The 22,897-nt window shown below is 45.4% G+C and overlaps 1 protein-coding gene and 1 pseudogene across 1 annotated transcript; both read right to left on the bottom strand.

The window, feature by feature from the left end:
- Positions 1–6,385: 6,385 nt before the first annotated feature.
- LOC102919284 (aldo-keto reductase family 7 member A3) lies at positions 6,386–14,083 on the bottom strand. The gene is made up of 7 exons (XM_006980928.4): positions 13,782–14,083; positions 10,390–10,577; positions 10,098–10,202; positions 9,786–9,882; positions 9,442–9,541; positions 7,561–7,690; positions 6,386–6,797 (listed from the first exon to the last, which is right to left on the bottom strand). The coding sequence occupies exons 1-7, from the start codon at positions 13,993–13,995 to the stop codon at positions 6,633–6,635; spliced, it is 999 nt and encodes a 332-aa protein (XP_006980990.3). The 5' UTR covers positions 13,996–14,083; the 3' UTR covers positions 6,386–6,632.
- A 110-nt stretch (positions 14,084–14,193) lies between these two features.
- On the bottom strand, positions 14,194–19,838 carry LOC143271746 (biorientation of chromosomes in cell division protein 1 pseudogene; annotated as a pseudogene).
- Positions 19,839–22,897: the final 3,059 nt, after the last annotated feature.

Here is a 22,897-nt window from a genome sequence, read left to right as displayed (position 1 = left end):
CCATGGCCGTGAGCGTTTTCCAAGCGAACTTTCTTTTCTTTCCCTAATGATTCACCTTGATGGTGGGCCTGACTATGGCGGCAACAAATCCTGCTGACCCGCCTTTATGTTTATCAGGGGGTCGTGTGCAGTGATTTACAGTCAGCGTTGCAGGGGAGGCCAATCAGGATTACAATACTTTGTTGCCTCTTTCTTAGATCCTGAATAAGGTAACAAGGAAGAAGTTCCCTCATGAGGAGGGGGAGGAAAGGATTCATGAGCACGTATGGACTCCTTATCACCTGTCCACGCACATTCCAACTAGAAAGCACTACAGGAGGCATGTCCGTTCTTCCATTCCCTGTATACCAGTTTTTTAATATCTGTCTCTTGTTGTGTACATGTTTCTACATCTGAAATTCTCAGGTCTGGAAACTAAGGACTGACTGTCTGCATAAATTGTAGAAATTTCATAACCTGGCTAGAAGTTAGTTTTATACCTCTTCCTTGAAGGGAATGTTTGATAATGTCTCCATAAAGGACCCGGTCCTTTGATTCAGTCTGTCCCATTTTTCTCACGTGCCCCTCACAAGTCCTTGGGTTATCTACCCTTCCGCAACTGCTCTCACTGCCAGCGGCTCCCTTGGGTAGAAACTGTTTTGTTTTCACACCACAAACGTTTGATACTTACGGTTCTTTCAGGCATGTTCAGGGCGCCACCTGCTGGAAGACTAATTCCAAACAGATCCAACAACTTAGGACAGATGTGTGTTGTCTACCCAGCGAAGAAACTATGACCACCTGTTTCAAACAAGTAGCCCCATAGCCTGGGTCATTTTTATTTATACAGCTTCAATAGTTTCCACGAACAATTTTACAATCAAATTTGTTTCCTTTTGTTGTGAATAATGGTTACAATAATTGCCAGTTTATTCCTTTACCTCATTCCCCTCCCATCCCCCAACTCTCCCACCCGTAACCATTACCTATTTGATTCACAGCTCTAACGTTAGAAGCGTAAGCAGTGTTGCAAGCGACAAAGGAAGTCTTCTAAGTAGGCACACCTACAGGGAGAAAGAACAATGTGCCCAGTTGGCTGCATTTGCAGTTACAGTGTCATGCAAAGTGAAAGATGAAAGAGAGTTTTGTTTCTAGTGGTTAATATTTACATCTGGTAGGGCCTGAGTTCTCACAATCAACTCACCAGCCGAAGCTGAATCGTTTCATTCTTCATTCTGTACTAGTCTATCTCTTCCAGGTTTTTCCATTTATCCTATAGGCAACATAACTTGGAAACTTACTCTTAATTGTTGGCACTGCTTATCCCTTGTTCTCATGTCTCCTTCCTCTCAACTTCCTACAGTTATTGACACAGCTATTTGAAAAGAGGGCAGTCTGGATTTCTATGATTCTGCTTCTTTCCCTGTTCACAGACTGTTCCCAGTAACTCCTGATATCATCTATTAACATTTCTCCTAGACTCTGTTTTTTTTTTTGGGGGGGGGGGGGTTGAGACAGGGTTCCTCTGTGTAGTTTTTGATGCCTGTTCTGGATCTTGCTCTGTAGACCAGGCTAGCCTCAAATTCACAGAGAACCACCTGGCTCTGCCTCCCAAGTGCTGGGATTAAGGGCGTGTGCCACGGGGGGGGGGGGGGTGTTGGGCGCGGGAGGGGGGGCACGCCTTCTCCTAGACTCTTGTGGTTAAAATCATTCTCTCCATAACAGTTCTGTAAAATTATAATGTCATGAACTACTGCAAATTTTTCCGGCTAGTCACAGGTGTGTTGGAAAGGCAATGTCCTGTTCTTAAGAAGCCTGAATTCCTGGTCACACTTGAAACATCAAAGACTTTAGGAGCAGAATCAGGTCCTCTGTATGTTTTTAACAGCATCCCCTCTGGCTCACCTACAGGAGAGTCATCAGAGGGGGGAGGTTTTCCTTTTGTAATCGCTATTTTATCTGTAGTCTGAGAAAGTGAGACTAGAGGCAGCCAGCAATGCGATCCGTATGAAGAAAGCAAGGAGAGCAGACAGCACACGCTCCTGGGTCACGCCCGGAGTTATGCAGCGAACTACGCACTGGCCTTGCCATAATGCGTCAGATCTCCAGGGCCTTGCCCCCAGAAGAAGTTATTTATTTATTCATGCTATTCTCTGGCTTTGTCCCCTGAAGAAGTCACATGGCTCCCAGCAGGTTTCTCTGTATAGATCAGACTGGCCTGGAACTAAGAGATCTGTCTGCCTCTTTCTCCCAAGTGCCTGGAGTAAAGGCCTGCACAACCTCCACCCAGGAAAATCCTGTCTTTTACAAAAGGAGGGACTGTACCTATCATCCCATAGCTGACCTAGCCACTGATGGCCTGTGCACCATGCCCTACAGCAGGAAAGGGTCCTGCCTCAGCCAGGAGGTTAGGGTTACCTCTGAGAGCACTCTGTCAGCAGGATTGAGCCCTGCTGCCACACTGTGATAAATCCAGCAGTCGGCCAAGGGGCTGAGGGCGCCTGGTTTGTGGAAGGAGATGTATTTAGGGATCTCTGGGTCCAGGAGAGCCCAGCTTTCTGTGTTAATCTGCAGACCCATGGGATTGTTCCCATTGCCTCTTCCTGCCCTGCCTACTAGGAATTCTACCAATCAGAAGAGGTTTTAGATGATAACACGTGTGACCTGTGGATAAGGCCCTGAGTGAAGGAGCAGTGATGTTCAATTTCATTTTTCAGGTCAGCAAGAAGTTGCGAGGTGAAGTTGGCCTCCTCTTTACCAACCGCACCAAGGAGGAGGTGAACGAGTGAGTGTCTAGAGGGATGGAGGGAGAGAAGCTGAGGGTCAGGGAAAGATGGAAGGATGGTCTTCGTGCTAACATCATATTGGGGTTGACTCCTGGAAGCCTCTTACTAAAGCTGGGGTTCTGTAACCGCGGTACTCTCATTCTCTCTGGCATGGTCCTCTGATGAAGGAAGTCAAAAGATTACTTTACCATTTATTAACAAGCAATCCATGCACAATTATCACAGGACAGAGTGAGGAACCTGAACCAGGTCACCAGCTGCTCTGCTGTGATGCTTGCTGCGTGTTCCTTGTTCCAAAAGGGCCTGTGCATCCCTTGGTCCTGCCTTATATTTGGGTCTTGACCATTCCCAAAGAAAACCCTGCCCTTTGACCCAAATTCTCACTCAATTAAGCTAGCAGATCAGTGACAGAATTCCTGTAACATTTCCCCCTTTTTGTCTAATTAAGAAGGAAAGGTTCTAACTGTAACATAGTAAAACTACATACAATAAGAATTATAGCCAGGCGGTGCACGCTTTTAATCTCAGCACTCAGGAAGCAGAGCAAGGTAGATTTCTGTGAGTTCGAGGCCAGAGTGGTCTACAGAGTGAGTTCTAGAATAAACACCAAAGTTACAGAGAAACCCTCTGGAAAAAGAAAAAAGAAAAAGAAAGAGAATTTTATCAAGTATTATCCAGAAGTAAGGAAAGGTAATAACTTTAACAAAAATGAAACTACATACAACAAGAACAATTATTAAGTAAGAAATACACTCTAAATGTCCAGACCATAGGTAATTGGCAAATTTATAGAGATTATTCCAATGGGTGTCCTCTCCTGAAGAATCCCAAGTTTTGTACCTAATATGTCTTTAGCTAAGATTCAGGAGAACTGTAACTGTCTGGTCTTCAACCCCATCAAAGACCTGAGAAGGAAATAATATTACCTGAGCAAATGGGAAGTATAAGCAAGTGACTTCCCAAAAATGTAAGAAATGACAGAAACAGCTGGCTGCGTGGACAATCACCCAAGGTTCCTCTGTAGTGTTGGGGGTATCCATCTTTGGCCTACAGACCTTTTTCAGGAAATATTTAAGGACTGTTCTACTCTGTCTTGGTAAAGGTTGGCAGTTGCTTTTCTTTGTGTCCTGATTGTCCAGATTGGACAGCATACTGTCAGCAGTTGAGGCCAGCTTGTGCCACAAAGAAAGCAAATTATATATGGAGTGTCTTCAGTGCCCATCATCCTCTTTAGAAATAGACTGGTGCCGCCAGGAGCAGACACATCTCATGTCAAGAAAAGTCTAAGTTATTAAAACATTTTAAATGTCATATTATTCTGTAGGTCTTCAAAGTGTTTGAAGTTGGGGTGAGAGTGGATCTGGGGGCATGTTCTGGAACATTCCTTTACCCTGTAACATCACTGTGATTGGTTTAATAAAGAGCTGAATGGCCAATAGCTAGGTAGGATTTCCAGGCACAGAGGATGCAGAGAAGAAGGTGGACACATAAGGAGACATCAACAGATGGAGAACGAGCAAGACATGCAGGAGAAGAGGTAACAGCCACAAGCCACATGGCAGCACATAAATGAATAGAAATGGGTCAGTTTAAATGATAAGAGATAGTTAGAAACTAGCCTAAGTTGTAGGCCGAGCTTTCACAATTAAGAGTCTCTGTAGGTGAATAGTCTCAGGCCATAAACATTCTGGAAGAGGAACCTGCAGTTGCTAGTCTTTGCTCACACTCACATTCAGACTCCTCAGGAAAGCTTTGCCATCCTTCCTGAGCCTGGTCCATAGGTGTAAGGGACAGCTTTGCCAATTTCTCATAGACCAATAATTGGTCTTGGGTCCTTTACAAGCTGAATCCACGTCAAAATACCATTTAGTCAGAATTTCACTCCCTCATGGTTTCCTGGATTCCCTACACATGGGAGATGTGAGCCACCACTTTGTCACTAATAAGAGCCATTGAAAGTGATCAAGGAAATAAGCCTGAAGCCCTTCATTTTGTTTCTCCATTCACACAGTTGACCAACATTTGGGCTATTATGAATACCACTGCCATGAACACTGAGGAGAAAAGTTTTGTGAGGGCACGGGTTATCCTGTCTTTCAGGTCTGCAGCTATGGGATGGAATTGCTGGGTCATTTTGGAGGGTTTCTATATTGTTTATTCATTCATTCATTCATTCATTCATTCATTCATTCAGGGACAGTATCTCACTCTAACCCAGGCTGGACTTGAAATCAGAGCAATTCTCCTTAAGCCTTCTGCATGGTACTGGAATTACAGGCATGCACCGAGGTGCTCAGTTTCTTCTGCATGGTACTGGGATTACAGGCATGCACCGAGGTGCTCAGCTTCTTCTGCATGGTACTGGAATTACAGGCATGCACCGCCGTGCTCAGCTTCTTCTGCATGGTACTGGAATTACAGGCATGCACCGCCGTGCTCAGCTTGCATTAATTTTCCCTTTGAGAAACAAATGCTTCTTCTTCCTCTTCTTCTTTGATTCCCAGAGTTTCTCTGTGTAACAGTTCTAGCTGTTCTGGATCTTGCTCTGTAGACCAGGCTGGCCTCCAACTCACAGAGAACCCCCCTGTCTCTGCCTCCCGGAGTGCTGGGATTAAAGGGATGCGCCACAGGTCTGGGGTTTATTTTGAGGTATGATCCCCATCTTGGTTAATCTCAAGTGTCAACTTAACGAGACCCAGAATCACCTAGTAGGTCAGCCTCTGAGCACACTTATGAGGGATAATCTGGATAGGTTCGTTGAAATGGGAAGACCTGCCCACTGTGAATAACACATTCCTTAAGTTAGTTCCTGGATTGTATAAAAAAGAGAAAGTGAGCTGAGGGCCTGAGGAACAATGAGATAGGAGGTTCCAGATAAAACTAAAGCCGCTGCTGATATCACAAGTGCTATGAATATTCCGCAGAACAGAATGTGGTGGGATACGCCTTTAATCCCAGCACTGGGGAGGCAGATGTAGGGAATCTCTGTGACTTTGAGGCCAGCCTGGTCTACAAATGGAGTTCCCGTATAGCCAAGGCTCATACACAGAGAAACACTGTCTCAAAAACAAAACAGCCAGGCAGTGGTGTCACACGCCTTTAATCCCAGCACTCAGGAGGCAGAGCCAGGCAGATCTCTGTGAGTTCAAGGCCAGCCTGGGCTACCAAGTGAGTTCCAGGAAAAGGTGCAAAGCTACACAGAGAAACCTTGTCTCGAAAAACAAAAAACAAAACAAAACAAAAAAAGAAAGAAAGAAAAGAAAAACAAAACAAATTCCACAAGGTGTTGGTTTTGGGTTCGCTTTCTGTCCTTTGGAGATAGAGTCCCAGGCTAGCCTGGAACTCACTAGATCAGTCTTGACCTTACTCTGGGGGCAAACCTTCTCCCTGAGTCTCCTGAATTAACAGGTGTGCATACCCAAGCCCATCTCATTCTGTCACATGCAGAAGAGTGAGGGGTGAGGCTGGATCAGGACATGGTGAGGGGACCCTTGCCAGGCAGTGTCAGGCACTCCCACACCTATGGGGCTCTCTGGAGCCCCAGCTCCCGGTTCCACCCTTTCTCAAGGGTCCCGAGGCAGCATGGAGGGAGCAGGTGTTAAGCAGTAGAGGAGACAGTCTGAGGTTCAGTCCTGGCTGCAGCCAGGCCAGATGCCTGCTTTATTTAGACAGGAAGAGCTGCTGTAGGACTCAGCCCAGCCAGCCTCTCCTCACCATGAAGGTGACAGGGAGCAGGGCTGCGATCTAGAAGACTGTGTGGGTGGAGATCAGAGGAAAGACCCACTGAGTCAGCATAAGGCAAAGAATGGCCAGGGTGTGAACCCAAGAGGTGGCGGGCAAGCCCTTGGCAGCTTGAGCCAGGACAGTCTATTTGAAGTAGTAGTTGGGACACTCGTGGGCGACCAGGTTCCAGGCTTGGTCAAAGGCCTCCACGACAGCCGCCTCCAGGGGCCCTTCCTCAGTGGCGGCCAAGTTCTGCTCCAGTTGCTCCAGGCTGGACATGCCCAAGATGACTGCATCCCCTTGGGTGCCCTGCAAGGGGAGACAGCCGGATCTCAGGACCCTTCTGGCTCCTATCTCTTGCTAACATTTGGGAATCTGCGTAAGTTTGCATCCTACACATCCAGAGAGAACTGACTGTGTCTCTGACAGTTAGGCCTGGCCTGCCTTGGGCCCATCACTGTGTTCGTCTGTCTAGGCTGAAGGGTTCTTCCATTTGTAAAAAACGCCTGAGGTCGTTTGCCTCTCGCTTATTAGCTCCACTTAGGGAGCATCCTTTGGAAGCATGCCAGACACTATGTCGTTGCCTCAGGCTGGCGCTGAAGAGACTTCATGGGCAAGATGCAGACTCCCAGAGCAGAGGATGCAGACTCCCACCCCGAGGAACAGCATTTACATGTGCTGCAAATAAGTTTACATTGATTCCTATGCCCTCAGTAGGACTGTATGGACTCCAGGCTCCTCTTCAACAGCACTAATCATAATGCCTAAGGCCTAAGAGAGACTTAAAACCATGGTGCAAGATTCTGGGCCAAGGGGGTTGGGGATTTAACTCAGTGGTAGAGCGCTTGCCTAGCAAGCGCAAGGCCCTGGGTTCAGTTCTCAGGCCTGAAATTGAAAAAAAAAAAAAGATTCTGGGCCAAGCCTGGCACAGATGACTAGGGAGAGCAAAGGCAGACATATCATGAGAATAGAAGACAAGAATTCCAAAAGATGGGGGAATACACTTAAAGGCACCTCCGGGTCTTGCCTAGGGGCGGAAGCTGAGCAAGCAGACAAGGGATGGCTGAGCTACCTGGAGCTGTGAGTGGTGGTACATCCAGCGCAGGGCAGCCGAGGTCATGCTGGGGGCGCTGCTGCCATAGGTCGTCTGCAAGGCCTTCTTCACGAGGTCAATGCCCTTGAAGTAGCCTTCCTTCCAAAACCTGATTGGATGGGGAAGGAAGTACAGGGGTCAGTAGGTGTCTTTTGAGTGTGGTCTACTCGCTGCAGGCCTGGGGGGCTGGTGGCAGGGAGGTAGCTCAGTTGGTGGTATGCTTGTCTAGCCATGCAGGAGGCCCTGAGTTCAGTCACTGCCTCTCCATAGAATGGGTGGGGCAGCACACATCTTTAATCTCAGCACTAGGGAGGTAGAGGCAGGAGGACTGGAAATTTAGGTCATCTTCAGCCACATAGCAAGTTCAAGACCAGCCTGGGATATATGAAATCTTGTCTCAAAAATGTTTTTGCCTGCTCTTGGGACTCTTTTCTTCCTATTGGGTTACCTTGTCCAGCATCAGTATGAGAGCTTTGGCCTTGTCTTATTGTGTCTTCTTTTGTCATGCTTGGTTGTTGTCTCTTGGAGGCCTGCTCTTTACTGAGGGGATACAGAGGGGGAGTGGATCTGGGGATATGTTCTGGAATATTCTTTTACCCTGTAAAGGTATGTCACTGTGATTGAGAGCTGAATGGTCAATAGCTAGGTGGGATTTCCAGGCACAGAGGATGCTGGGAAGAAGAAGGCAGAGACATAAGGGGACTCTGAGAGATGGAGAACAAGCAAGACATTCAGGAGGAGAGGTAACAGCCACAAGCCATGTTGCAGCACATAGGTTAATAGGAATGAGTTAATTTAAATTATAAGAGGTAGTTAGAAACAAGCCTAAGTTATAGGCTGAGTTTTTAGGATTAGTAATAAGTCTCCATATGGTGATTTGAGAGCTAGCTGACAGGACAGAGAAACACACAACAGGGGGATCTGGAAGGAGTGGAGGGAGGGGAGCTGTGGTCAGGATGTGTTGTATGAGAGAAGAATCTATTTTCAATACCAATACCAATATTTTTTTTTTTATTTACAAAGTGGCTGTCCATAGTGGCACACACATCTAATGCCAGTACTTAAGAAGCTGTGACAGGAAAGAAGAGCATACATTATGGGTAAGCCTGGGCTACATAGTGAGCCCTATCTAAGAAAAAGAGAATGGGACAGGAAACAATTTCCTTTTAACTATCACTGTGCATGTATTAGAGTTGACAATCTTGCTAATCTTTCTTCTGTGTTTCCTTGGTTCATTCTCTCTCTCTCTCTCTCTCTCTCTCTCTCAGAACTGAGGACTAAACTCAAGCCCGGGGCCACCTGCTACACAAGTGCTCCGTCATTGAGCTCCGTCTCCAGCCCCACCTTTTCTCATTTCATCATACTTGATTTCATTTGATTTGACTTGTGTATTGGGGTTATGTGTGCATATGTACACATACAAATGTGTACAGTTGTGTGCACACAAAGGCCAGAAAAAAATGTCAGTGTCCTGATCTATCACTGCCCATCTTTAGAACAGGGTCTTTGGGGGCTGGAGACATTGTTTACCAGTTCAGTTCTTCCATACCAGATGGCCGCTAATAACCTTTTGCAGCTCCAGTTTCAAGGTGATCTGATGCCCTCTTCTGGCCTCCTCGGGCACTGCATGAATGTGGTACACAGACATGCATGGAGACAAAACATCCATACACATTAAACAAACAAACAAATAAACTGGGTCTCTTACTGAACCTGGACCTAGGCTCAGCAGCAAGCAAGGCCAGTGATCTTGTCTCAGCTCAACACTGTACTATAGGCATGCAAGCAACTAAGAATGACTGGTTATGTGGCTGCTGGGGTATGAACTTCCAGCCAGCCACAGGCCCCAATACAGCTCACCAGTCCCTGTAGAAAAAATCCCATTTCTTCCCAAAGAGGCGGCTCAAGGGCTGCTTCTCATCTTCTATTTCGTATTTGTATTTGGCAGTCAGCAGGCCCCCTGCAGGAAGGCAGCAGTCAGAACCTGGCTCAGACTCCTCCCACAGATAGCCAGGTTATTCCCTGCCAGGTACTGAAGAACAGGAGGGAGCCTGGAAAGAAGGGCAACAAGCCATCTCCTTCTCAAAGCCTCCCACCTCCTGGGTCCTGGACTGGGCACCCATCAGAGCATCAATAGGCAAACATAGGCCAAGCATGCCCACCCACCCATCCATCCACAGGCCCGTGCCCATGGCAGCCCATACCGGCTAAAGGGTTGTATGCATAGAACCTCAAACCAAAGTGTCTGAGGCAGGGGAGGAGCTCCTTCTCCACCTGCCTGGTGGTGGCGTTGTACATGCCCTGCAGGGAGACAGTTGAAAAGGGGGACATGTCAAGAGACCCCAAATGTATCTACCTAAGTCCCTCAGTTTAGTCCTTAACCATCCTAGACCTTGACAATTGGGGCATTCACCTAGTGCTGGTGACTAGTGTCATGGTGATGCTCAAAGATTGAGGATCAGTGGAGTCTTGGACCCCAAGGTCTGGATGGTCCTGGCACACCAGTTTCCTCTCACCTGGTACACAGTTGGCATGATCCAGCCATTTTTCTTGCAAAGGGTACAGATCTCAGCCACTTCCCAGGAGGCATAGTTGGACAGGCCAAACTCCACAAATTTGCCCTGTAGAGGAGAGACTCCATCACAACCCAGCTCGGGCCAGGAGACAAAGAAGGGAGACTGACTGGGTGGGGAGCCTGGAGGGAGGTCTGTGTCCACCACTGCTGTGTGTTCCCAGCACTCACTCTTCTGGCAGAGTCAAGTTGAAAAGGTCAGAGAGCATCTCCCCAAGCTCAGGGACCACCCTCACCTCCTGATGCAGCTGGTGGCAGGTCTGCAGCGTCTCCTCTATTGGGGTGATGTGGTCTGGCATGTGTAAATAGAAGAGGTCCACCCGGGGACACTGCAGCCTCTTCAGTGACGTCTCCAGCTGGAACCGAATATTGTCAAGTGTCCTTGGTGTCCCAAGTTTTGGAACAGACTTTGTGGCAATTTTCACTTTGGGGGAGAACAATAGAAGTTAAGAGGTAGGGGATCAGTTTTGTGTGGAAAATGCTCACTGTGCACGTGTGAGCCACATGAAAAAGGAGGGCTTGGCAGGGCCTTCCTAGAACCCAGATAGATGCTAGGGAGAGAAGATAGGCGGATCCTGAGGCTCATTCTCTAGCAGTTTAATAGAAACGGTAGATTCTAAGTTCAGCTGGAGAGTCCCTATCTCAAAAAAATGAAGTAGTCAGGCAGTGGTGGCACATACATTTAATCCCAGAACTCAGGAGACAGAGGCAGGCGGGTCTAGGTGAGTTCAAGGTCAGTCTGATCTACAGAGCAAGTTCCAGAACAGCTAGAGTGACATAGAGAAACCATTTCAGAAAACAAAATGAAAGAGGTGGAATTGACAGAGGAACATACATATTTCTGGTCTCAACATCCAAGTCATCATGGGCAGGAGCACACACACATGCACACATTCACACAGGATGTAGATGTAACCAACCATCTTATTAAATAAGAAACACAGAACCAATGTAAAAGAGAAAGCCAAGAGGTCAGAGCTCAGAGCTAAAATCTTACCTCCTGCAGTGCTCCTAGCTTCCTGAAAGAGAGCTACTTCCTGTGTGTATGTCTTTAAATAGTTTTTCTGTTCTGCCTTCTCATTGGTTGTAAACCCAAACACGTGACTGCCTCATCACTGCCTGTAAGTACAGCTCTCCAGGTCTTAAAGGCATATGTCTCCAATGCTGGCTGTATCCCTGAACATACAGAGATCTATGGGATTAAAGGTGTGCGCCACCACCGCCATGCTCTTTCTATGGCTCTAATAGCTCTGACCCCCGGGCAACTTTATTTATTAACATACAATTAAAATCACATTTCAGTACAAATAAAATACCATCATATTTCCCCTTTTCTATTTTAATAAAAAGAAAAAAAGCAAAAGGTTATAACTAACAAAAGAAAAACTATATACAAAAGTACAATAACTATATACAATATATACAAGTAATAAATACCTAAACAATGTCTAGTCCATTTGTATTTGACAAATTCAGAACAAATAATTTCATTATCTTATTTTGGTAAGTCCAAAATGTATCTAATTCACTTTCTATCCTAATTAATCTTCAACTATAACTAACTAACCTTCAACTATAACTAACTAATCTTCAACTCCCTCAGAGACCCAAGAAGGAAGTAATATTAGCTAACAAAAAAATAAAAACAGGAAGTGCATGCAAGCAACTTCCAAAAAATTTGTGAGTTGACAGAAACAGCCAGCTGTCTGGACAGTCACCTGAGGTTTCTCCGCAGTGTTGGAGCATCATCTTTAGCTTATAGGCTTAGCGTATCTGACAGACTCATTTGTGAAGTAGGATATACACAAGGTCAACAGTTCAACCTCACATTGAGTGACAGCAGTCCATGTACCAGAAATACCTGAATTCCACTAGTGTCATGTCATGATTCAGGATTTTAAATTCTGGAAATTGTTGACGGTTTTTTAATTCAGCTGTCCATTCTTCATGGCTGTGTATATATGGCTTCATCTCAGCATCCCCTTCTTCTCCACATCCCTCTATTAAATGCCAGTCTACTATTGAGAGGCGTGAGCAAAGCTGCTGTTCCATTGCACAACAGAAGCCATTGGCCCACTGCCTGTTCGAAGAAAAAAGGTACAGTGCCTTCGAAGAAAAGGGCACTGTACCTTTTCCGGATTTCGAAGGCCACTTCAGGGATGGTGCCATATTGTCCTAGCCTCAGAAGTTGCCTTTTGATAAAGCACACACGTGCACACCCACACACAATATGATACTCAGGCTACTTTACTGCAACAGTTAAGGAAGAGAGCTGGCCCAGGTGTGGCGCATTCTTATAATTTTACCCTTTGGTAGCGGGACACAGGAAGGTCAGAATTGCAAGGCTATCCATGGCTATATATTGAGTATGAGACTAACCTGGGCTAGGTGATACACTGGCAGTGAGTTGGAGGCAGGGGTGGGGGGGCAGCCCTGACAAATTCTAGCTCTGCCATTAGTATCTGTGACCTGGACTAAATTACCCTGCTCTCCACAATACTATCCATTGTAAATGGGAGTAAAACTGATAACAGTTTACAGAAACGTCACCAGAACTGATCAGGCTTAGCTGACAGGGGACAGTAGAAGCAGTCGGTGTTCTCACTAGGACCATTACTCAGGGGACAGCTGGCTATGGAGAAAGAGGCAGGGAAGAGCATGTGATTCCATAGCAGGGACACTGGACACTGGCCTGGGGGTGTAAACGGATTTTCCTTTGGGCCGCCAGCTCACAATAAAATGTCACTGAGATTTACTTTTAATTATGAAAGTTCAGCTCACAGCTTAGGCTTGTCTCTAAGTAGCTCTTATAACTGAAATTAACCCGTTTCTATTCATCTATGTTCTTTTCTGTGGCTGGGTAGTTGTGTCTAATCTTCACTTAGCTTACTTTGTCCCCCAAGGAGATTTATGTGTGCCCTGTTGTGCATACACGATTCAGTTACCACCAGGAAAGTTTCCACCAAATTGTGCTGTGCTTCAATATACCTAAAATCCAACACTGGCTGTTTAGTTGTGTTGAACCTTTCTGCCTTCTTAACCTCCCGCAGATTGTTACTCTGCTGGTCATGGTGGTCGAAGAGACCCCCACAGGCTTACATGACTCTATTTCCCTATGCCAGTCAAGGGGCTACTCCTTGGTAAAGCTGAAGCCACTGGTAAGCCAACAGACACCCAGAGTTTGAGAGAGCCAAGTCCAGAGTCCTGAAAAGGCTGAGACAGAAAGCAGATCTATTGCCTGGTCCCAAGTCTGTGCTGGGACTGTGGTGGCTGCAAAAATAGGGAGTCCAGCTGATGAGGTGTGACAGAGGCACCTACCCGCTAGGGACTAGGTGGGAGAGGCTGCACAGTTAGAGTCCCAACATGTTCAATGCCCCAGAGACAGGCTAGCCCCATGGAATTGGGCTGAACCACGGCTGGTGTATTGTGGGAAGAAGGCCCTAGGCCACTCTTCTGGAAGAAGGGGAGTAGACCACTATGGTGTTGTGCAAACATAGACTGCGGAGTTCATGGTTCTCAGAGCTCTTGGGCAGACATGGTAAGATCAGAGCCTCAGGGGTGGGATGAAGCTGTACTGGGGAGGAATCAGTTCTGTTCAATGTGGGTAAATGACAGGCGTGACCCATACCTTTGCAGCCCCTGCGGCCTAGCTCAAGCCCCAGGTCCCCCAGGATGCTCTCGGACTGGCCGTCTGCATACACGTATGCGGTGTCAATCTCCGTGTGGCCCCGCTGCAGGAAGGCGCGCACCACCGCCGAGCTGGAGGTCACATCCAAGCTGCTTCCTATCTCCATGGCACCCAACACGGTGGCGGGCAGGGCCTGCGACGGTGACTGGTTCATAGCGGTGCGGAAGAAAGGAAAGACAGGGAAAGGTGCAGACTGTTTTATAAAGATTGAAGCCAGTAGCTGCTGCTGTAGCAGGCACCCACGCACTCATGGCATTAAGTAGCTTTCAGTGACCGCTCCCCCTGGGGCGGAGCTTAACAGAGGAAAGGCAGGAACGTGCTGGCAGAGCTGGGAACTCTCTGCATAGTCTGTGCCATCCAGAGCTTGGTGGCAGATCCCCATGAGCTAGGTTGCAGACACCTCTAGGCTTCTGCCTCTCGGGCCCATTCCTGAGTTGCCCTGGGGTCTCTGTACCCTCCTGGAAGAAGTTTAGCAGGTGGGGGAACCGCAGGCGGCTGTCTCCTCAAACTTTAAGGCAGTCCGGACTGTTCAGAGAATCGAAGATGGAGAGAATCACAACTAGCAAACGTTCATGACAGGCAATCTTTGAAAACATTTATGCAGTAGGGAATTTGGATTTACACAAAATGAAGACTGTAGGAAATTGTGACATGGTGGGGGGACGGTAAATGGAAAAGACCTTTTCTCATGATAATCTTTTAAAAAGGCAGTTGAAGTCAGTGTGGTGGTTCATGCTTATGATCCCTGCACTCTGGAGGCTGAGGCAGGAAGCTTGCCACAAGTTCAAAGCCAGCTGGAGCTACATAGCAAGTACTAGGCTAGCACCAACCAAATAGCAAGGGTGTGGTGGCCCACACCTGTGATTCCAGCCCCCAAAAAACGGAGTCAGGAGAATCAGCACAAGGTCAAGGCTCTTCTGGGCAACATAGTCAATAACAGGTCTGCCAAGCCTAACAAGACTATTTCAAATGTTTGGGATTATAGTTCAGTTGACAAAGTGCTTGCCTGGTCCTGGATTCAGTACCCAGGGACTAAGGTAATGCCATCTTGTCCTGATTGCATTTTGTGTTTGCTTACACCAGTGGTTCTCAGCCTTCCTAATCGGTGACCCTTTAATCCAGTTCCTCATGTTGTGGTGACCCCCAACCATAACATTATTTTTGTTGCTACTTCATAACAGTTTGCTACCCTTATGAACTGTAATGTAAATATCTGTTTTCCCATGGTTTTAGGTGACCCTTGTGAAAGGGTCATTTGATCCCAAAGGGGTCTTGACTCACAGGTTGATAACAGCTGTTTTAGACGGTTCTCAGCACTCTACGGCCATAACAGTCATGTCTGCCTTGCCAGCACAGTTGAGATTTCCAGGATGTTGACCATGGTCCAGATGTATTAACCAAAATAACTAGTATTAATACAAACAGCATTAACTGAAGAAGGTGTAAGTAGAAAAATGACTATTGCTGCCTGGGGGACCAGAACTCTCTCGTTCTTGATGTTTTCATTCTAGCTCATTTTAACTTGATCTTTATTCTTTTTTTGTTTGTTTGTTTGTTTTTGGTTTTGGTTTTTGGTTTTTTGAGACAGGGTTTCTCTATGTAGCTTTGCGCCTCTCCTGGAACTCACTTGGTAGCCCAGGCTGGCCTCGAACTCACAGAGATCCACCTGGCTCTGCCTCCCAAATGCTGGGATTAAAGGCATGTGCCACCACCGCCCGGCTTCGATCTTTATTCTTTTTCTTAGAGCTCATATACCCCAGTAAAATCTTTCAGGCAATATAAAAATTACAATGTGGTTATATTCTGTTTTTTAAGTGAATGATTACAATGAATACAAAACAAACAGGAAAAAAAACCAGCATGCTTTCCATATCCTTTACACAATTAAACACTTTACGTATTGCAGGTGAAAAATTATCCCAAGAACCCACATATAAAGTGAGAAGTCCATGGAGTCTGCTTGAAGGGCAAAGGAATTTATTAGGAGAGAAATTCTGTACAGAACAGAATTGTCACAGGTTCTGGACCACTGTTGTAGCTGCCCGAGTCAGTCCCAAGAGAGCCTACGTGTGTCTCAGGTCTTAAGGGTAGCCCTGAGCCATGCCAGGGACAGGTACTTCAAGGTCATACATAGGTAGCGCAGTTACCTGCTACATCTGTAGGGGCTGCGCTTCAAGGTCATAGACAGAGCAGCTACCCACTACATCTCCCCCTTTTGTCTAAATAAGAACGTTCTGTAACATGAATCTTAAAAGGTCTTATAAGTAGAAAACCTGGAGCCAGATATTGGGGTGATAGTTCAGAGATCAGAGAAACAGAAAAATCCACAGACAACCTCACCTCACCAACTTCTCAGCTGATTTTGTCTCTTCAGACTGAAAGCCTCTGAGTCCTCACCTGAATGGATCTCAGCTGAATGCTGCTAAAAAGCCTAAAAGCTTAAAAGCCTCTAGTTCCTGGTCCTCATGTCTTATGTACCTTTCTGCTTCCTGCCATCATTTCCTGGGATTAAAGGTGTGTGTCACCATGCCTGGCTGTTTCCAGTGTGGCCTTAAACTCACAGAGATCCAAATGGATCTCTGCCTCCCAAGTGATAGGATTAAAGGCATGTGTGCCACCATTTTCTGGCCTCTATGTCTAATCTAGTGGCTGTTCTGTTCTCTGACCCTCAAATAAGTTTATGAGGGTACTCAATATATTAACCACAACGTTCTAACCTAATACAAAACTATAAACAATAAGAATGATTATCAAGTATTGTCCAGGAGAGGGGAAAAGAAATAACTTAAACAAAAATAGAAATACAACCAACAAGAATAACATCAAACAAGAGACTCATACTAAAATCCAGAGATGTCCAGAACATAGGTAAATGGTGTGTCCTACCCTAAAAAAAATCTTAGTATCTGAAATGTTCTTAGCTAAGATATGAGAGGATCATAACTGTAACTATCTAGTCTTCAATCCCATCAAAGACCTGAGAAGGAACATAATAATACCTGAGAAAATAGAAAATGCAAGCAAGCAATTTCTGAAATTCTTTCGAGAATACACAGAGATGGCTGGCAGCCAGGACAGTCATCTAAAGTTTCTCAGCATTGTTGGGGCATCCAATTTGGCTACAGGCCTAGAATATCTGACAGACCATTTTCAGAAACAAGAATTTTGAAAGACCATCTTACCCTGTCTTGGCAAAGTTCAGTGGTGTCTTTTCCTTGTGTCTTGCTCATCTGGAAAGGACAGTGTGCATACTGTCAGCAGTTGAGGCAAGAGCAGTTCTTTGCCCAGCAGCCATTCTGTTCAAAGAAGACAGACTTCCAAATGGAGTGTCTTAGAATCCCAACATTGTCTCAGGAGTAGATCAGTGCTGCCAGGAGCAATCATGTCTCATGACAACAGAATTCTAAGTTATCAAAACATTTAAATGCCATATTCTCTAGGTCTATGAAGTGTTTGAAGAGTACCTATCCATCTCACATAAGTTTCTGTAAATCTGGAAAATCTAACTAACATAACTATAGATATGACAAGCATAGGTGACTAAAATCTGAAAGTCTTTTTTTTTTATTGTAAAACATCCACTATTTATTAACAGTTGTTCTTCTAAAAACATAAACATGAGAACTGAGCACCACATCCACAGTGATTTGCCCCTACGGCTAAGGAGACGACAGGACAGAGGCGGTGGGGCTTTCCTTGCACCCCAAGTCTCAGCTTCCTCACTCACTCCAGGGCTCCAACTACCTCTGACAAGAGAAAGGAAACCACTGAAACCCCCAAGCACAGGAAGGTCACAATAACCTCAGGGCTGCTGACGTTACTGCTGCACACTCCAGCCTGTAACTCTAGCAACATCAAAAGCCACGTCAAACAGCTGCTCCCACTGGCCTTTGCTGTCCTGAGCGGCGAGCCCCAGCCTGGCTTCTACATACTGCAGAGCACAAGCGTTAACATCGACATGCAGTGTCCGTGTTCAAGTATAAAGGTCTGTTCAGGACGGCCCAAGTCATGTAGTGCTTCACCCTCTGTAGTGTCTACTATGGTCAGACCCTTGGACAAGCTGGTCAGAGATGGCACGATGCACGAGCAAGTATGCACGACTGTCCCACCACCAAACCTGCTCTCCATCCAATATGGACACCACCCTTAGTCAAGGCCAAAATCTTGACATCAGTAGTGACGTAGTTGAAAACTCGTGAATTGCTCGTTCTATCTGTGTCCTGAAGATGTGGTTTAGTTTGGGGTCCACCACCTGAGAAATGATCCTGTCCACTCCTGCTTCCAACATGCCTGACTGAATGAACCACGCTCTGCCTCAGCCCATTCCACAACTGGTTCTTGTTCATTGCAGGATTCCATTCCTGTTTGTCCAGATGTGTTGACACAAAACTATCCACTTTCTGCCTCAGGTTCTGGTAAGCTGGCTTGGTGTCCACGTCGGCCAGGCAGTCCTGGCGGAAGCTGTCGAACAGACCGCGACTCTTGAGCTGCTCCACTATGAGAGCGAGGAGTTGCGGGTCTCCTGGAGGCAGGGAAGCGGGGTTGACCCGGCCCCCTGCACCACTAGAGCCCGCAGCCGGTCCCGAGGCCTGGCCCGCCCCTGCTCCCGCACTGGGCCCCGCGCTTGGTTGCTCCTCCGGGAGCCACGGGCCGCGGGCTGCGCAGACACGGAGGGCCCCACGGAAGCGGCGGCGACGGAGGCGGCAGGGTGGGAGGCCTAAATCTGAAAGTCTTATCTACCTAAATAACCTAAGAACTAAGGGTTCACATTAACAAGGTAAATAGTCTGTAAACAGATGTTACAGTATAAGGACAATGACCTCAAAATTGTGACAATACACAAAGTATCTTAAACAGAGGTAGAAATGTATAGTACAATGTGATAACAATATCCCTAATATGCATCTATATACAAAATATCCTAAACAGAGGTAGAACATACATATAGTATGACAAATATAATTTTACATTTGTATCAATAAACAAAATATTTCAAATAGGAGTAGGAACATGTATACAATATAACGATTATAGTTTTGAATTTGTATCAGTATACAAATTACCTTAAATAGGAATATAAAAATGGTTTACATTTGTAGGTTGGGGATTTAGCTCAGTGGTAGAGCGCTTGCCTAGCAAGCGCAAGGCCCTGGGTTCGGTCCTCAGCTCCAGACCAAAAAAAAAAAAAAAATGGTTTACATTTGTATCAATATACAAGAATCCATATCAGTGTAAATTATCTAAGGCTGATAGTTAGCTAAATTAGTTTGCTAGTAGACGCAATAATCTACCTTAATATACTGTACCTATGTATTCCCCCCTTTTTTTTCCAAAAAGGAATCCTGAGTCTAAATTTTTATTGTTCCACCCCCAACCCTATAACAACTTATCCATAACCCTGAATGAAAACTTTTGGGAGAGGGGACATCATTTTCTTAAAATTGCTTCTTGCTGTTTAGAAACGTCGTGCGAGAAAGCTAAATGGTTAAGCTAACTGTAATGTTTGTGGCTAGTCTCAGAGTAATGGATAAAGTTATCTGAGGTTCTGTCTAGAAGTGTAATATAATGGACCATTTCATCTTGAAACTGTCCTGAAGAGTTTGCAGTCCAAAGCTGATCATTGAATAGTGTTCTTAGGTACAATGGCATCATTCTAGACTGGTTTGAGTATTGTTGTGGGGCCCCTTCATTTCTCATCACCAGACTATGCATGTGTCAGCCAAGAGGATCTGGTTCAAGTTAACTTTCTGAGTTGCAACACCTTTACCCCAGATTCCAGCAGACTGGATTTTGAACTCAAAGTAGCTTTTGTTCTGATGAAGAGGCACACTGGCTAAAAAAACCTCCTGTGCCTCGGATTCTTCTTTCATTCTTCACAATGACATCTCTTCCCACGGGCTGCATGTCCAGCTGTACAGCCGGCATCTCCTTGAGAGGAATATGGCGGGTCCTGCTGTCCCTGCAGCAATGCAGGCAGCACCAGGCTGATGTGGCCATGGCACAGCTACACAGCCCCACCCCTCTGCCTGTGCCAGTGTTTCTGGGTTGCAGGAGCTTCGCGGCCCACACAGCTATGCCCCAGGGCACATTCATACCCACGAAACTTGTTATAGATTAACTGTGTAGGCAAGCAAGATATTTTTCTCAGCCAGGTCTTTTCCTGGCTGGTTGTAGTTTTGCAGTTACAAAAAAAGGGGGACCAATTACTTTATTACTTATCTTGAAAGTAACCTTACAAGGATCTTAAAGGAATCACAAACCTAAACTTTTATATATGGAAAAGAATTAGTCAGCTCTACTTTAAAGGTTTAGAGTACCTACCCACTCATCAATACTTTTTTTTATATCAGGAGATTGAGGGCAGAAATGGGCACAAGGAATTAATCATCACCTTTGATCACCAACCAAACCTAGCAAGGAAAGTACATCAGCTACCAACTATTGGGGTGCTTTATGTTTTTTATCCTCACCTAATGAATCTCTAACTCAGTTATGTGTCCTTGTGAACTTTAGATTGTTTTCTTTTTCTTTCTTTTTTTTTTTGTTTTTTGTTTTTTTCGGTTTTGTTTTGTTTCACCTCAAAGCTATTATCAAAACAGCTGGTCTAACCTGAAGTTATTTTAATAGCTAATGATGCACAATGAAACCTGTGACTGCATCCTTCAGTATTAAGAGAATTGGAGCCAGCCTGGCTCCTGGGGACTCAATTGTTTTCCTTAATCATTAACCTGAACTGTGATCTATGCAGTTCCTTAGGTGAAACTCATAGGGCCTAGCTGTGTGACATTTCTTGTATTTATTTTTATTCATCAAAACTCTGTATAAACTAACACTATTATTATCAATTAGACAGTACAGCTTAGGAAGGAATCTTCTTCATATTAATCTACCGGTAAAAAAAAAAACCAAAAAACAGTAGAACAGGATGTTTCCGTGAGAAAAATATACTATGATTCAGGCAGTGGGGATCTCCCCACACCCATTCACACCATGCCAGCTACCAGAGGAAGATGGCAGGGGCAAACATGTAAAGGCATTGCAGAAGCAAAAGACACTCTGGGGTCTGTGGTCTCAGGGCCTTGCCTAACCCAGATTCACCTATCAGGGATTTCCCTCCTGGTGGGTTGACACTCTCTGCTGCTCCTGACATGGCCACCAGCAAATAACCATCATGATATGTCTGAAATAATATGACATAATCTGGAAAAATTACTATGCTCTGTCAGAAACGAATGTTTCAAGGTTACTCTGACCTTCATCTAACATTGAAGTAAATTATGGTCTTTGTGGGTTTTGCCTTTAAAAACATTGTACCCGGGCTGGAGAGATGGCTCAGTGGTTAAGAACACCGACTGCTCTTCCAGAGGTCCTGAGTTCAATTCCCAGCACCCACATGGTGGCTCACAACCATCTGTAATGAGATCTGGTGCCCTCTTCTGGTCTGCAGGGACACATGCAGGCAGAACACTGTATACATAATAAATTAATAAACCTTAAAAACAAACAAAAAAAAAAAAAACAAAAAAAAAAAACATTGTACCCTGAGCTTCCTCACCAAAAGACTCAGGCATAAACCTAAACCGGATCTTGGTCACTGGCCAATAAAAGACTCAGATCATTTTATTTTATTTTATTTTATTTTTTTTTGAATATTTTTTAAAGATTTATTTATTTATTATGTGTATGGTATTCTGTCAACATGTTTGTCTACAAGCCAGAAGAGGGTACCAGATCTCATTCTAGATGGTTGTGAGCCACCATGTGGTTGCTGGGAATTGAACTCAGGACCTCTGGAAGAACAGCCAGTGCTCTTAACCTCTGAGCCATCTCTCCAGCCCCTCAGATCATTTTAATTGGCTTAATCAGCATGATTATCTGTGCTCTTTTCACATTATTATTATTATCATTATTATTATTTGAGACAGGGTCTCACTATGTAATTCTGGCTGTCCTGGAACTCAGTATGTAGACCAGGCTGGCCTGGAACTCACAGAGATCCACCTGATTTCTGCTTTCTGAGTGATAGGATTAAACTTGTGTGCCACCATGCCCAGCCTCTCACATGGATTATTATAAAAAAAAAAAAAAAAAAAAACAAAACAAAAAAAAAAACCAGCATGTAAAACTGAGCATGGAGCCAGGCGGTAGTGGCGCACGCCTTTAATCCCAGCACTCGGGAGGCAGAGCCAGGCGGATCTCTGTGAGTTCGAGGCCAGCCTGGGCTACCAAGTGAGTTCCAGGAAAGGCGCAAAGCTACACAGAGAAACCCTGTCTCGAAAAACCAAAAAAAAAAAAAAAACTGAGCATGGTCTGGGTGTGGTGGTGAATACCTATCATCCCACCACTCAGGGAGGCAGAGGCAGTTGGATATATGTGAGTTGAGGCAAGCCTGGTCTACAGAGTGAGTTCTAAACCGGCAAGGGCTATATAGTAAGATTCTCTCTTCAAACAAACAACAACAGCAAAAACTGAGCCCAGGGGAGCTGGAAAGACTGCTCCGTGGTTAAGAACATGTATTGTTCTTGCACAGGACCAGAATTCAAGTCCAAGCTCCCATGGAGAGATTGTTCAGTGGCTAAGAACATGTATTGTTCTTGCAGAGGACCTGAGTTCAAGTCCCAGCGCCCACATGAGGCAGCTTACAACTACTTATAACTCCAGTATTATCTCAAAATCCACAAGTTTACTATGTGTATATATAACTTTCTCTCGGGATATTAGTAGTCATACAGAGTACTAATTATAGAAATAAGCTTCATCTAGCTTTCTGTACATGTTTTCAGGTTTGAGTCTGAAGCAGGTAATTGGAACTAAGTTTGTACCGTGGTTGTACTTAATAGATTGTGGCCTTCTAACCTTTTAGAGACTGGCTGTTTATGACATTTAAAATGTGTAAGTTTTCTACAATGACCCATGGCCATTCCTAACAGCGACTTTTGAGGTCTCCTAAAGGTTATGGGGCCCTGCAAGGACAAAGCCACCAGGACTGTAGTAAAGCCATTAAGGTGACAAACACCACCAAAGATCAGTTTCAGACTACAAACTGCTCAGCACAA

The sequence above is a fragment of the Peromyscus maniculatus genome, chromosome 2 (assembly GCF_049852395.1).
Source record: "Peromyscus maniculatus bairdii isolate BWxNUB_F1_BW_parent chromosome 2, HU_Pman_BW_mat_3.1, whole genome shotgun sequence".
NCBI classification, from domain to species: Eukaryota; Metazoa; Chordata; class Mammalia; order Rodentia; family Cricetidae; genus Peromyscus; species Peromyscus maniculatus.
This window is presented reverse-complemented; position numbering and strand designations above follow the sequence as displayed.